Below are 17,257 nucleotides of genomic sequence, written 5' to 3'. Positions count from 1 at the left end.
ATGAGCAGCTGAGTAAAATATCTGCCACAAAAAGAGAATGTTCGAGGACTACAAATGAAATACATGAAGGAATGAGGTTTGTTCACCTGCAGTGATTAAAGACTTTGTAATATATACAAAATCATCTGGAAAAAAGATGTCATTATACTCGTTCACACATGATATTTTCTTTTTCTCCCTGTCATATTTAACATGTTACATGAAATCACATTCAACATTGGAGTTGCATGGCTTATCTCAAATATCATCCCAAGAATAATAATGTCCACAAAATACAGAAATGGTTGCTCTAGTTTCACACATACAATCCCCTGCTAATATCCCAACTAAGTAAGTTGCAATCCACATCTGCATTTTCAGAAAGAGATGTATCTTTTTTCCTTCCAGCCTTTGCATCTTCTCCTGCATGCACCAATAAATGTAAGAAACTAATTGTTTAGTAATGTAGGTCTAGTTAGTCTTTGATATTTCAAAATCACACTCATTATTTTCCCAATTATTTAATTGACAACCATTTTGTAGAAAAAAAAAGTCATTGTTTAGTAATGTACATCTACTTGGCCTTTGATATTTTGAAATCACACTCTTTTTTTTTCCCAATTATTTAATTGACAACTATTTTGTAGAAAAAAAAGTCACGTCATTTCATCATAAGCATCAGTCCCTACAAGTTCTCTATTCCATCTTAATGGATCTCCTAACTTTTCTTCTCAAGATAAACACTATAATCACGTTTCACGAGCTGCCATTTTTCTTGCTGTAACATACAATTAAAACTCTAGACTGACATGTTCCCCTTGATTACCTATTAGGTCAGTGAAAAAAGGGATTCACATCATTAATGCATTTACTTGCAATTCCCAAGTCTTTACCAACATGCTTAGGCTTCAACAATTCCAAGAAATTTAAACACCTTAGCAGTTGATTCAAAATCCATTATCTATCCATTTCGTCAAAACTTTAATTCCAACATTGCAAGCCAACAACACTCAACCACATACTCTATTTATTACAGGTGAGTTGCTTCCATTAAACTGTTTACCAGTGTTGCACCAACGAGGGGGTGTGGCGGTGCGGGGGGACATCAAGACAAGTTTCGGTGCGGGGAAAAAAAGGGCCAGGGGTGCGGCAGCTGGGGAAGTTGCATAGTCTACATATATGACTTGAAATGCTAATTATGAAATGATACTTCAATATAACATACCGAATATAGTTGAACAATGAATATAGAAAATTGAAATGCGATTCATGAACCATAAGTTCAAACTCAAACTCAAACTTCAAACTTCATAACCAATGACCATTGAACTTAGTAACATACTGATAGTAAGTTGTAACATAAATAACATTATATTTTTTAACATAAAGATAATGATAAATAAAAAAATATAAATCATACATAGTACCATGTAAGTCAACCATTGACTATCAAATGACAAAGATATAAGATTCAAAATTCATTGTTCAAATTATATATATGATATATCATAAAGATCAAGATACTCATGATTACAATGAGCAGTGTAACATGAAATAGTGAAATGAAACAACGTACCATGGCCATTTCAAAATGAGTAGGATACTACAATCTACAAAATGTCAATAATGAGCATGTAAGTGTGGGAGCTCTCTAATCATCCCCCAAACTGAAGTCCTCATCACTAGAACTATTAGACTCCTCATGGATAAGATAATGTTAAAAACACTTTAAAATTTTGACTTTTCAACATGGGTGCCAAACGCACCCTACGTGTCCCTTGGAAGCACCTAAGGCACACCCGAGATGCACCCCTGCACTGCTGGGTTTACCAAAGGGCGCGGCGTTGCTTTAGTGGTGGTGGCAGAGTGCAGGTGCGCGACATACCTGCACCCAGGATGTACGCACACCCAGTGTACCAGGGTTTTCCCCAGGTGCACAAACCCAGGTAACACTTTTGTTTACATCTTTTATAGTGCCATTACAATAAGATTCTTATGAGCACCTGTAATATGACAAGTACATCTCACAACTGCATAAATAAGAGTAAAATCTGAGAACTAGTTTCCAGTGGCATCCAAGCAGAAAAGAGCAAAAGGTTCTAGTGAAAATATTCATGCAGAAATTACTAAATGTTATTGGAGATCAAATCCATGAAAAGAAATGATACAAGACTGTAATGTCCCCCATGTGGAAATTCTTGGTATATTAGACAATGCTCAAATATGCAACTGATATAAGAGTGATGTTTGAACATGTAGTTAATAACCTTGGCTGATGTGTTGATATGAAAAACGATACCCATTGCAATGATATGACCTTTTATGTATCAGTTATTTATTGATATTGTTATAATTGTTAATCCCATTTTTTTCTTGTGAAAAGACAATGAGGTTGCCAATGGGCCTTATATCTCTGAAGATCTTGTGGTTCCTAAGAATGTGCTGAAGCAAGAATTTATAATGGTTTCAGTGTTATCTTTGTAACAATGGATATGAATCTTCAACAGAACTATAGGGAAGTTGCACTTATGTAATGTTTGACTTTGTTGATCTTCCAATTCCAACATAATCTCCTTTAGTATCATGACATTGTTGACTGTATAAGAGATCCTGATGTTGCTACTGATTGTATCAATATATCTGGCAATTGGTCATCTCAATTGTTATTTGGCTGTACCAAACTAGGGATTCTCATATGGAGTAAGTGCTTAGTAGTATCAAATGTTGATTCTGTTAAGTGTCCTGTGCTTGATGATTATACATTGAATTTATAGTACTTCATTAACTTCTCGGTCTGATCATAACTAGATGTAAGAAAATTAGACAAAAAATTATTCTTTGTTTCTCAGAGTATACTCGGTTTTTTATATCTTCCTTTAGTATATGTACAGGTATGTGTCCCATCCCTTTCTTCACAAATGTCCTTATGCTCCTTCATGACTCCTATTTGCATAGATATTTTGTGGTGTCATCTCTAGGTAGATATCTGCAATTGGCTTGGACAATAAGGTACATAATCATTCGCTGCTGTTTGAATATGGGTAAAAGTACTGACTGTGTATTCTGGATGATGATTCGACTACCTTTTCTCCAGTTAGGTGATTGTCAGATATAATGTTCTCAATTCTGGAATCTTATTGCTTATGTTTGACGTGACCACTTTTATAAATTTGTTGACTCTGCATATTACCTCAATCGTATTTATCACTGGATAATTGCATTGATCCTTGTTCACAGTATATATGATCCCCTCATAATATTGTTCGATTGTGTATTGTACAGTTATATATTTCCTTGTTGCCCCATCTTGCCTGCCTTCTTCCCCTCTTCCTTCTAAAGGTGCTGATCGGTTATTCCTTATATACTCTTGCATGTTGAAGAGTCGCATCTTCAATGTATCAATGCTTTTGTTTAGATGTTGCCTCTTTTAACGTTAATCAGATTTAGTATGATGATTATCGCTTTGCAAAGTAATTTTGGTCGATCCTCTCGGCAGCTCATAATAATTTTCTATCTATATGCCTGCGTTGACCAAGAAAAAGACAGGGTTACCCATTTTTCCAATGATTGTAAAGGAATGATTCGATGTCCACGCCCTATCATCCGATGGTCTAATATAATCTCCATTGAACAGTAAGTTCCTTTACACTCGCATGCAGTTGCATGTTGGATTCATTCGTTCCTTTGATTAGTGAATCAGATAGAATCTGATATCCAATAATTTGCATTGTAAATTATTATTATTATGATGCATTCGTTCATAGATAGTTTATATAATGAATATGTTATTATCATTGTCATATGCTAAGATTATCTTACCAACATATTATTAGTATATTAATACTAGGTCACAAAATATATCTTTTCTATTAATTAAGACTTCAAATATTATTATTTACTAATAATAATATTATTGCAGTAAAATTTATTATATTTTACTATTTATATATTATTTAAATATTGTATCCATCAATGTATGATTATTTATCTAATCTGATGTTTGAGATTGGGTATATGTTATTTATATAATACAATTATATTAGTTAGTATATAAGTATAAATTATATTATTATTTATTTATTACTGTTTATTATTAAATTTAATTGGAGGAAAATAGGGGACATGACAAAGACATAACATCCATGCAAATAAAGCATAAAAGAATATGTATTCTAGTTCAGTTAGCTACATTGCCAAGAGATAAGATATAATCTGTTTTGGAAAACAGCAACAAATAAAGGCATGCAAAAAATTTAAAAGGTTTATTTTGATTGTTTTAGTTAGGCAAAATTAATTATTCAGGAAGAATCCGTTGCCAAAAAATATGTCAAGACATATTTTGAAGTATATGAAGATTTGCTCATTACTGAATTCTCCAGGCCCCAAAGGCATTATGAAAAGCTTAATATATTGGCTTGACCTATTAAATTATTCTACTCCAATATATCATCCCACCTGTAACTAACTGTAATATTCATCCCAATAACATTTGTCCTGATTATAAGTTATGTATTGAAGGCATTCCAAAATGTATCTAGAAATTTGCAATCAACATACATCTCCTATTGGATAGTTCTACTCCAATTTCTCATCCGATTCGACACTAATCATAATAATTATTATGCCGATAAGATTGATCCTGATTATAAGTTTTGTAGTGCAGCTTTTCCAAGATGCGTGCAGCAAATTGCAATTGACATATATCTCCAAGTAGTCAAATGGTATTATATTATGTACAAATTTGAAATCAGCCTCAAAAAACACTTTAATTCTTTTAAAAGTGTTAAAAGTGTATAATTTTAAATAATGAACAAACTTGACTTTACTTGGCTTGAAAAGGCCAGTAGCAATTTCTAGCAGCAGTAAGATCCTGAGAAATTTCTTTAAATAATAATCCTTACATCTCTATCCTAAGCATATTTGACTTTAGAACCCAACAGTAGAGGCTCCATATATGGTTTATAAATCCACGAGTACTATACAATATTCTAGTTTTTGTCGAAGTACTTGACGCAACAAAAAATTGAGTGACATCAACGTTTTCTCAAATAGTTCAAGAGAACTGGACTGTTAGCTCCCTTTGAAACAAATTCTCCAATTTACCTATTCAAGTTTGGGCTTGCAATCCAGAAGTCTCCCCCTCGTATAGGTACACATTCTATAATTTAAAATTGTTTTTTGCACTCTTTTGAGAAATGCTTCTATAGGATTAATACTCCTTCGCTTCTATCATTGTCCTTATTTTTCAACCATGGAGTCTAAGCAATCATAAGTTTCATTCTGAAATGATTGACCCATATTATCATACCAAATCATACACATGATGGGCACACTGAAACTCGACATTCCAGAGAAATCAACCACTAATCATCTACAATCAACACTTTGATCAGTCTTTGTTATTGATTGCCTCGAAACATTTCAAAGAGTGTTGACATGGCACAAAATGGCTATCACACCTTCACGTATAAACTCAAGATGATGACAGCATGTAAATCAAGCTTCTACAATCTTAGATGATATAAAAAGAGTTTGTATGTATGTATGTATGTACGTGCGTGCGTGTGTAGGTACATATGTATGTATGTGTGTACGTATAAGAATTGAAAATATATGACATATCAAAAAAATTGAACATAATAAAAAATAAATTGTCCCTTAAAAACTCCATTTTGGAGGACCTAATAATAGCTTGTGGCACATACTGATTTCTTACGAACATTTGAATAATACTCTGCCTTTGTGTAGATTCCTTAGATCCACTTGATCTTTTCCATCGACAAGTTGTCATAGTACTAAACCAAGACTCAACACCTTGATGAATTCCATTAGGACCTTAGCAATCAAGTTTGTATCCTTTATTTTGCCCCTCAAAATCAACAGCCTTCAAAGATATCAATCATTTAGCGGACACTACAATGACATCAACCAACAGCCTACTTTTGTAATCCTAAAATCCATAAGATTGATACACACTCCTGTTTTGAGCCATGAATCCATGATTGCTCTCAGTGATGCCTCTTCAAAAGTTTTTGCTATCATGTCCCTTTTTTGGCCCTGTTCCTTAAGGACTTAAGGACTATTTAATTTTGGTGCCATCCCTTGGGCCGTTTATTTTAATTGTGTAAGGGCCGATTTGCATCGATTGGAAGAGAGGAATCTCGTTTATATTCAGGTCTTTCGGGAAAACTTTAGCATGGTTGAATTTGTATCTTAAATTCATATCCAAGTTTGGGTTTGGCACATCATTTGCAGTTTTGATGGTTGACAGCCACCCAAGTCTGCCAAGTAGTCTTCAATTGAAGAAAAGTTTGCAATAACCAGAATATTTGAAGATTTTCTATTTTGTGACTGAAAATTAAGTTATTCCGCATTACTTGTCAATGCGTATCGATTAACAACTGAAGATTACAATAACATTTGAATGTCCAAGGAAATCGTGACAACTCATTCGAAGATTGCAAACTTTATAAAATACAAGGTCTGAAAGGATTATCTGATCATTCATGGAAGCCACATAAAAGATCGAATCATAAATTTCTTTATTGATGAGCGACATATATGGAAGTATCATTGAGCAAGTATTGAGCACAACATACATTATGGAGAAGTTTATACAGCCAACATTCATATTAGACACTATTTGGTGTGAAATGACTATCATACTAAAGAAACAAAAAATATAATCAATCACATTAGTTACTTTATTGTCACCTAGTAAAAGTAGGAGAATATTGCAAACCCATGCTCATCTTTAGGGAGGCCTTATCTTTACACATCTAAATTGATGCCACTGCTCGAAACAATTGCTCCATGATTAACAAATAATTCAATAAATATATTAACAGATCTGGAAGGTATTGATTAATATCGAGTCTTGCAATTGGCAGAAATAACTAAGGCATGACCAAATGAGTGTTTGTCTAGGCTATCATGTTCTAAGGAATTTCCAATGAGAGTTCTATATCTATCAAGCATAGCACAATCCTACATTTGAATAGCTCAAAGAAACAGAGCAGGTACTTGTTATAAGGTTCTCACACCATCACCCCATTGCAAATGGTGACCCCCTCTTTTGCAATGGGAGTAGTGGTAACAATTTCAAATCTCCAAATCTCAAAAACGAGTTTGAGTTAGTTTGCCCATTTAGAAGTCAAAAGTAAAGCCTAGAATCTAAGGGTCTCACCGCGACGAGATGGTAAAGGGATGATGAAGAGGGAAAATGAGAAGCACCATCAAGTGTGATGGCAATGAAAGTTGTGATGAGGAACAAATCTGGTTTGAATGTGAGTTTGATGGTTATCATTTGGTTATTGATATCAACATGGTTGTCATTAAAGTCAACATCCTTATGCCAACCTCTGGTGGTTCATTGGTGCATTGATGGTTGTAGTCCGCTTGGTTTTCAGCAAATTGAGGTGTATTGATTAGCTATGCATTAATTATCCTTCTCACTAATAACATGTGCTTCACATATGTTCATGAGCATTGCTTGAGCATTAATTGTTTTATAATTTCATGTGTCGGTGGTTGTGTGGATCGTCTTGGTGGTTGCATGGAGCTTATGCTTTTGGTCAATCCTTTGTGAAGTGTGTGGATGATTTTGGTCCCAGCAGTCTTGCCTAGCATGCCCGTCATATCACTTGGCACTCCACCTAGTAGCGTGTTGGTGTGCTCAAGGTGGCATGTCCCATCTTAATTTGTTTTACCCAACAAGTTTATGGCAAGAGTTAGGTACATATATACATATACACATATATATAGAGGGAGGGAGGAAGGGAGGGAGGGAGAGAGAGAGAGAGAGAGAGAGAGATTCATTTTAAGTATGCAAATAAGCATGTAAGCTTCAAGTGCGTTCATCTCTGTAATAAAAGAGTGTATTACTTAGACAAGTTGATCACGGAGGTGCACACAATTCTTAACTGCAATTTGTAGAGGCCTGACATTTTACTCTGTTTCAATTTCAGTTTTCATTTTGTTGGTACTGAGCCTTTGTATCGACAGTGAGCCTTTCTATATTTGGGGTTTGGTTGTTCAGGCAACTTGCCTACCAGGACTACCCTTTGTTCAGGCAATTATTCCAGCCTTGTTATACTAAATTCACCTTTTCAATGTCACCTTAGTCAATGTTGTTATACAATTCAAGAGAGTTAGCTTCTCTGTGGTTTTCCCCAAATTGAGTTTTCCACATATAAGTCTAGTGTTCATTGTATCAGTGTAGTTGTATTTTTACTGCTTATCTTTTGATAGTGTATTGCTATGCTTTACTCAAACGATCTTAATCAGCAATAGATGTATGTTAAGAGTTTACCCACCGTTGGAAAAGTTTTACTGGTTGTGCAAGAATAACTAATTCACGCCCCTCTCAATTATTCAGCATGTTCAACAATTTGTATCAGAGTTTGGTTCCTCGATTTTGAGCTCAACCGCTTGAGGTGAATCCGATGGCGCACAAAATGAATATCCTATGTTTGATGGATCATATTACAATTCATAGAAAAATTCAAATGAAAGGATACTCGGTACCGGTTAGAAGTTACAAAACTTGGATATGTTTGGAGACAAAGTATGTGTTCCCTACAAATGGCTTGCAGACAGTTGATGAGATCGATGTGTATGAGCAAAATGAGAAGGCACAGTATGCTATGACTAGTGCTATATCTAAATCAAAACTTGCTAAATCTATTTCTTTGCTGGGAAAAGTTGAAAGAGATCTATGAAAGAAATGCAAAAGTGAAATTATCTAGGAAGTCAACTGCTACGAGACATTATGAGAATCTGAGATGTCCCACCCTATTGTATTAGTTTGCTAGTCGCTAACAATTCTATTTTTTTTGCCAATGAATCTTTTTTGGTATTTTTACTTGCTTGACGTTACAAAATGAACGTTTTGGTTTTGGTTTTGGTTTTAGTTTTGGTTTAATTACATTAAAAGAAACAACAGTGTTTACTACAAATACTTCCAACTCACTTTACAACACATCAAGGTACAATAGAATTGCTACAGGCATGAATCGACATGTAATGTCACCCCTGTTGTGTTTGATAAGTTAATTGGTGTTTTGCTAATGACTCCGCTATTAAAACTACTCTAGGGAGGTCCAATATGAATAATGCATGCAATCTCCCTCAACAACGGGGATGCATGTCTTGCAATACGTATGCTAGCGAGTAATTCCCACACTCTATGTTTGACCCAGCTCTGGTATCTGTTCGGATATAGAGACCAGCCTTTACGGCGGCAACATTTAAATCTCAAACACAAACCGTCTTAGGTCCTCCTAGATGTTTACAACAGCCTCCAATGATGCAACTTCAATACATACACAAGGGAACCCATGAATGCTCAAATTATCTCCCAGTCTATAACATATGTTAAGTGTATTGACAATCAACCCCCAGACTGTATGTCTTGATGTTCTACCTTCACATAGCTTGAGACATTTAATGACAACAACTAGGTACAAATAGAAACTAATTAGTAACAATGATATTGTTGCTTCAAAACTCCTAACTTCAGTCTATTTCAACAGTTTTCCAACCCATGCACTTATGCTACAACACTTTCCTACTCCAAAAATTGACACCAAAAGGTACTCCTTTCAGCAATTTCCGTACATAACTCAACACCAACAAACAATTCTTATGTCCCTCCAAGTCTCAAGTTAGCCCCTAAACCATGATTCAATCATAGCATCAAGACTCTCAACAATCGAGGTTTACATCCCAACAACCCACTTTTAGTATCCACGTTACTCCTACTACTTCCCTTCTTGTACTCCATAGTTTTTCCAGCATGAATTCCTTCTTTCCAAGACTGTACTTATGTCGAACCTGTGATTTTCAGCTTCTTGTAATGTCTACAATCAAGCTAAGGGTCTTTTAATCCTTCGTTGATTACAATCCTCTGATTAATTCTCCCTTTTACTTAATACCTAAAGATTAACAATGTGTCACCATGTAAATCAAAGTGAAAATATTATTCTAAGTTAATAAAGTGCTGCCCGTAATACACCAAAATAATAACATTAGAGAATAGATGATAGATACAAGAAGTTTTTTCATGATATGGAGAAACAGTTTAAGATGTCTATGTTTGGTGAGTTGAACTTTTTTCTTGAATTCCAAGTGAACCAGAACAGGAAAGGTATACTTATCTCTCAATCTAAGTATGTGAACGAGCTTTTGAAGAAATTTAGATTAGAAGTCCCAATACCAATTAGTTCACCTATTGTTACCAATTGCAAGTTAATAAAAGAAGAAAACTCGCCAAGGGCTGAAGCGAGCAAGTATAGATCGATGGTTGGAGGTTTGTTGTATCTAACAGTATCTATACCTGATATCATGTATGCAATTTGTTTGGCAGCCACATTTCAAGAAGAACTAATAGAATCACATGTTATGGCTATGAAAAAGATCTTCGGGTATTTGAAAGGAACTGAAGATTATGTTACAATATCCAAAAGGATCGCATATTACACTGACAACATACACAAATGTTGGTTGAGAAGGATCTTTGGATGACTAGGGAGTACCACTGGAAGAGCATCCTTTCTTGGTTATTGGTCAGTTACTTGGGCTAGCAAGAAGCAGGATTCTATAGCACATTCTATTGTTGAATCAGACTATATTGCAGCATCCTCATGCTGTACACAAGTATTAACGATGAAGGAGACCTTGAAGAATATTGGGATCAATTTTCCTAACCGGTTCTAATAATGTGTGACAATTGAAGTGCTATCATTATATCAAAGAACCTTGTAATGCACTTCAAAACAAAGCATATCATCAAATGTCACTTTATCATAGAAAATGTTGAGGCAATAGAAGTCTAATTAAAGTATGGAATAATCTAAAGTTTTTCACTTCAAATCTTTCTTGATCAATGTTGGGGAGATTCCTCGCAGGGGAGATGTGTGTAGCAGTTTGGGTGAGCACTTTTTGTTTCTACTATTTCTGGCCCTTTGTCATTGTTGCCAAAGCGGGAGAGTTTGGGAAAGTTTTTGGAGAGTTTTGAAGAAGTTTTGGGTGCAATGTTCGAGCTGTTTGTTTTCTTTGTTTTTCTATTGATGAATGTTGTCATCAATGACAAAGGGAGAGATTGTTGCAATGTGAGGTTGATGGTTATCATTTGGTTGTCATTGAAGTCAACATCCTTATTCCAACCTCTAGTAGTTCCTTGGTCCATTGGTGGTTGTAAACCGCTTGGTTTCCAACAATTGAGGTGTATCAATTGGCTATGCTTTAATTATCCTTTTCACATATAACCTTTACTTCACATATTGGTCATGATCATTAGCTGAGCATCAATTATTTTATCATTCCATGCCTTGGTGGTTGTTGCAATCGTCTTGGTGATGGCATTGAGCTTATGTTTTGGGTTGATATTTTGTGAAGTGTGTGGATAATTTCCGTCCCAACAGTTTTGCCTGACATGCTCATCAATTGACATCGAAGGTCATGTTAGGGTTTTAATGTGCTCAAGGATCATTATATTACTCAAGGTGGTATGTCATCTCAAATCTGTTTTGGCTGACACATTATGGGACGAGTTTGGTATATATATAGGTTCATTTCAAGTAAGCATGTAAGCATTCAAGTCCATTCATCTATAATGAAAGTGTGAACTACTTGGACAAGCTAATTGGGAAGGTGCTGACGGTTCTTAAATAGAATTTGAAGAGGCCTAGCACTATACTTTGTTTCGGTTTCACTTTTCATTTTGTTGGCAGTGAGCTTTTGTGTTGGCATTGAGTCTTTCTTTATTCAAGGTGTGGCTATTCAAGCAGTTAGCCTACCAATAGTACCCTTTGTTCAGGCGTTAGCCTTGTACTAAATCACCTAGTTGTATCACCTTAATGGTGTTGTTATACATTTCATGAAAATCAGCTTCTACATGTTTTTTCCCAATTTGGGTTTTCCAAGCATAAATTTGGTGTTCATTGTATTGATATCCCTGTACTTTTAATGCTTATCTGTTGATGGTGTATTGTTATGCTTTACCGAAAGATCTTAAGTAGCAATGGATGTATGTTAAGTGTTTACCAATAGCTTAAAAAATTTTACTCGTTGTGGGAATAACTATTTCACCCCTCTCAATTATTCAACCTATTCAACAAATCCAAATGGCATTGATGTAGGGAGTGACGAATGAATCTTAGATGAAACTTCTGATATTCAAAGGGTTCAAATTTAATTTAGAGTTAAGGTAAGAATAAATGAATGAAAGAGAGTGTGAAATTCAAGGATTGTAAAAGGGCATGAAAATTGAAATAAGAATCAGCAAGATCCGAGTATAAAAGCTGGGAAAAGATAGTTTCAACATTAAGATCTGAAATAAGAGTAAGATTAGAGACAACGACGATCATCAAGGGTGTAATTTCTTGAGGAGGTAACTGTTGTCACAAAAGCTTGCACCCTTGCCTAAAGTTTTTACCTAAAGGCAACCTTGTGAAACATGGAAACAATCTCCAAGCCGTGGGACTTGAACTGTGAGATTAAGTCTCCGGAGAAGGCTGGCTTCCTTACTATCAGGGTGCACCTAACTACTCTTTGAGAGGAAAAGGGAGAAGGAATGCATAAAAGAAAACTACCTAATTTAATCTAAAGGAGGTGATATACCAAAATAGTTTGTTTAGTCATATCTCTGCCTAATAGTGCACTATTCATCAATATAACCTCAAAATACACTAATTCAACCTTTGTCTTAATCCAATAGTTAGGTACAGATCAGAAACCAAATGGAATGCCACAAGGAAGGAACTTCACTCTATTACATTCAAAGGCAAGAATAGATACTATCATGCAGATTGAAGAATGAAAACAAAACACCAATAGAGGCAAGAAGATTTTGCACTAATGTTGATGGGAGAATGAGGTAAAGTAGAGGATTACATTCATTATAGACAAAAGAAAATTACAGTAACAGAGTATAGAATAGTACTTCTATAGAATTAGAGAAAAAATGACAGACCCTAAGAAGGATTACAAAATTTGCTTTTATAGTTCAAGCATAACTCAGATAGATTCTACCCTAAGGAAAAACTCAACAACTGCATTTAAGGTTGCAGAGAATAATCACTGCAAATCTGGGAAAGATCTTATCATGGTACACATCCAGATGCAGGAAAATCATATTATTCACCAAACAGAACCTTGAGAAGACAAAAACGATGGCCATTAATGTTTTAACCAAGTATATGGATAACCACGTGGTGATGGAGTGTCCCTTTACATTTATCAAGCATGTCAAACATTGAAAGTATCCAGTAGAAGATTGAGAAGATTAGATTTGCCATTAAAGAGTTGTCTTCCTTTGTTATCAACACGCCAAGTCAACCATGTCATCAGTCAACTGGAGTCAATCCTCAGGCTTCGCCATGTGGTCCAACCATATTAAAACATTTTGCCACCTTATCCCAACATTCAAACCTGTGTTGACCCACGCCTTTACCCTAGTCACAACTTCACCACCTTTTATCATAATTAATGGTTTAAGCTTGCGAAAGTGCGAACCCATCAACCTAATTGTTATCGCTGCTTCGCAGCTTGCCTTATCTTCATTTCACTAATTGTTGCGACCCAGCAACTACATGATTTTAATCCTCGGCATTGTCATCGCAATTTTCCTAGCTAACATCAAATGTCAGCGAAACTGTGAACGTAGCCGCCACCGCTCATTCGTCACCCGGGCCTACTAAGACACATGTCAACTTGTTGTTATCTCGCTTTGGTTAATAAACTTGCAACTCCAGAAAGCGACATAACGACAGCCATTGATATTCTCCAGATCCAATCGATCAAAATACAACTAGGACCCCTCATGCATAGTTTAGTTCTTCAACCAATTAGGGACTACCACATCACCAGGGTCATCCATATGGCGCCATGCCGCAACTCGAAGACCTTAACCCACAATTAGCCATTAATTTCAGCGACAATGTGACATGCAATGCCTTTCCACTTCCCAAATTTAATTCGGGGTTAGCCTAAAACTCATGCGACCATGCGAATGAAAGGGAATAGCTCCATCGCCACCTAAACCCTGGTTAACTGTTTTAACCTTGTGAACATGCGAAGCAAACGGAAACACAGCATCGCGGCTTTGATCACGATTAACCCTTAACCTATTGCGACCCTACAATGAAGTTAAACTTTAAAACGCAATCACTCAGTTGCAACCTATCATTAACCCGAGTGCCTTAACCCTGCCAAAGAGCAATAAAAGGGAATCGTTGTGTCATTGCCTTGATCTTGAGTTAAGCTTAACCACCAGCGACCTTGCAATCCATATGAAATCTGTCTACTGGAGTTAACTTTGCACCATCGCAACCAGGAACCACAAGCTAGCATGAAATGCTACGAAGATGCGTTGACTGTAGACTTAGTTGTTTCGCCCCCTCGTGGCTTACCTGAGTGTTAAGTGCTAATAGCCTGTCACTGGGCGATGAAAGAACAATCACACAGTCGCAACTTAAATGGTTTATAAAATATAACATGAAAATCATGAAAGGCTAAGGTTAGACTTAGGAAAATGAGGGTTAAAGCATGATGCGTTCAGGCCTACGTGGCAATTTCAAATTTGGAATAATCAATTGACCATTTGACATGTTTGCCATTTAAGATTCAAATTTTGGCGGAGGGGCAAAAAATGGCTAACAATTTTGGCGACTCAGAGGGGATGTTAGCCTGCTAAGCATATGACCACCAACCTTAAGCATCCATTGGGCTATGGAGTCATAAAATGAAACCTATGCTTCCTAAAACCATAACTCTTCCTCTATCTTCTTTGTAACTGCAAAACTTTGAACCTTGGCTATCTTACAGAGAGATAATTGGTGCTCAACACTTCTTCAAAAGTTGGAAACTATTCTAATATATACAAAAAACCCTAAGCCTCTCTAGAAGCAAGGCTTGAGGTAAATTCCATTGACTGGAATTGGCAGGACATCACCATGGGGCCTGGATAGCTGAAAAGCATTGGCCTGCTTGCAATTGGTGATAGCATAAGGCCCACCCCACATAACATCAAATTTGGAGTGACTGCCTAGTTTAGCTCTATCTACATCCCACTTGAGAACAAGGTCTCCCTCTCTAAAAAACCTAGCTTTAGCTTTCCTATCAAAGCTCTTTTTGACCTACTGCTAATGAATCTCAAGAGTTTGCATAGCCTATTGCCTCTTTTCTTCTAATTTCATTAATTCCGCCATTCTGACTATCATGGCATCATCTTCAATTAGCTCTAACCAATGAGCTAATTCAAGAGAGGGGAACTCAAGGGAAATAGGAAGCTCGACTTCCCTTTCGTATACCAGCATGAAAGGTAAATTCCCTATTGCTCTCTTAGGTGTGATTTTATCAGCCCAAAGGGATGTCCTTAGTTTTGAATGCCAACACCTTTGGCTATCCTCAATGGTCCTCTTCATGATTCTGATCAGGTTCTTATTGGAGGACTCAGCCAAGCCATTGCCTTGGGGATAGTAATTTGAGGATATACTTAAATATATTTCATGATCAACTGCCCAAGAACAAATGTGAGTCCCAACAAAAGATTTAGCATTATCTGATATTATTGTTTAAGGGACACCAAACCTTGTAACAATTCCATCAAGGAATTCAACCACTGAAGTCTCTGTGGCATCCTTCAAAGCTATTGCTTCTGTCCACGTTGTAAAATAATCTGTTGCAGCCAAGATCCATTTGTGACCAAACCTAGAAGGTGGATTTATTGGACCAACGAAGCCTAGCCCCCATTGGCCAAATGGTTGATCACCTGAATAGGATGGAGAGGAAGAGTTGCTAATCTCTGTTTACCTGAGAAGAAGACACACTTCTCACATTTCCTTACATGTATATAACAGTCATGGAACAGAGTTGGCCAATAATAACTAGCTCTCATGATCTTCATAGCGGTTGTTCTAGCCGAGAAGTGGCCACCATCAGGACCATCATGAAATTCTTTAATCATCCTATCAGTTTGATTAGTGTTGATGCATCTTAGTAAGGCTCCATTTAGATCTTTCTTGAAAAGAAACCCATCCACCAGGACAAAAGGGATAGACTGCAATCTGAATTGCCTTCTTTTAGCTCTGCTCAATCCTTGTCACTATCCTCCTCCTAACAAGAAGGTTGTCATGTCATGCATCCAATTGTCCAAGTTTTCATCCCCTGCTGATTCTACATTTTCTATAACTAGAGCAACCTCCTCAATTGTCTCCTAGGATGAAATCATCTGTTCACATAGTTCTTTACCTCTTACAAGCTTGGTGATCCTGATATCTATGTCATACTCCATGACCCTAGTGATCCATCCAGCCCTCTTCTCCTTGACATCCTTATTTAAAAGAAAGTCCTTCACACTTGCATGAGGAACTAGGAGTTGGATCTTGTTATGTGATAACAGATGTGTGAATTTCTTTAAGGCCCTTATGATAGAGGAGCTGTTTTTCCACATAACTGTACTTATCTTCATAACCTTTTAGCTGTTCACTAAAAAAGGATATAGGTTGTTCTTCATTTGTATCATTTAATTGAGTCAAAACAGCTGAGATGCTTGACTCATCTCCAAGGGTGTAGAGAATGAAGTCCTTATCAAAATTGGGGTTGATAAGGGTGGGGGTTCATGCTATTGTTGCTTTATTTCTTCAAAACTGACTCTTCCCTCCTTTTTCTAGGTAAACACCATATTCTTCTTAAGCATAGCTGTAAGAGGCTTCACCGTTGAAACAAGATCAAGGATGAACCTTCTTACAAAGTTGATTCTACCAAGGAAGCTTTGTAGCCCTTTCTTATGAGTAGGAAGTGGGAGAGCAAGAATTGCCTTGGTTTTTTTTCTGAATCAATAGTCAAACCCTCTTTAGACACAATATGTCCAAGCAATTTTCCTTGACTGGTAGCAAACATATACACTTGCTTGGGTTCAGTGACACACCATATTCTCTTCATTTAATGAACACCTGCCTCAGATGACCAAAATGCTCTGCCATATTCTTGGAGTAGACGGTGATATCACAAAGGTAGACCTACACAAATCTTTCAAGCATATTCTTGAAAGTCATTTTCATTGCATTTTGAAAAATAACACCTACATTAGTTAGTCCAAAAGGCATCTTGCTATAGGCATAAGTGCCCCATTTAGTAGTGAAAACAGTCTTGTATCTATCAGACTCTCAAAATAACACTTGATTATGCCCTAAAAACCCATCTAGGAAGGAAAATCTCTCTGAACCACTAACTTTGGACAAGATTTGTTCCATGGAAGGGAGAGGATGGTGATCTT

The 17,257-nt window shown here is 36.3% G+C and overlaps 1 protein-coding gene across 1 annotated transcript in view; it reads right to left on the bottom strand.

Moving 5' to 3' along the window:
• The window catches only part of LOC149543102 (uncharacterized), a 195,210-nt gene that overhangs the window by 116,573 nt on the left and 61,380 nt on the right, over positions 1-17,257 (bottom strand). The window contains exons 6-7 of the mRNA XM_089798010.1: positions 306-402; positions 87-178 (exon numbers count right to left, since the gene is read on the bottom strand). Coding sequence (XP_089654136.1) covers positions 87-178; positions 306-402 — 189 coding nt within the window. The remainder of the gene's footprint in view (positions 1-86; positions 179-305; positions 403-17,257) is intronic.

Source organism: Cupressus sempervirens, chromosome 8, assembly GCF_028749045.1.
Source record: "Cupressus sempervirens isolate cs-2001-9-10 chromosome 8, ASM2874904v1, whole genome shotgun sequence".
NCBI classification, from domain to species: domain Eukaryota; kingdom Viridiplantae; phylum Streptophyta; class Pinopsida; order Cupressales; family Cupressaceae; genus Cupressus; species Cupressus sempervirens.
This window is presented reverse-complemented; position numbering and strand designations above follow the sequence as displayed.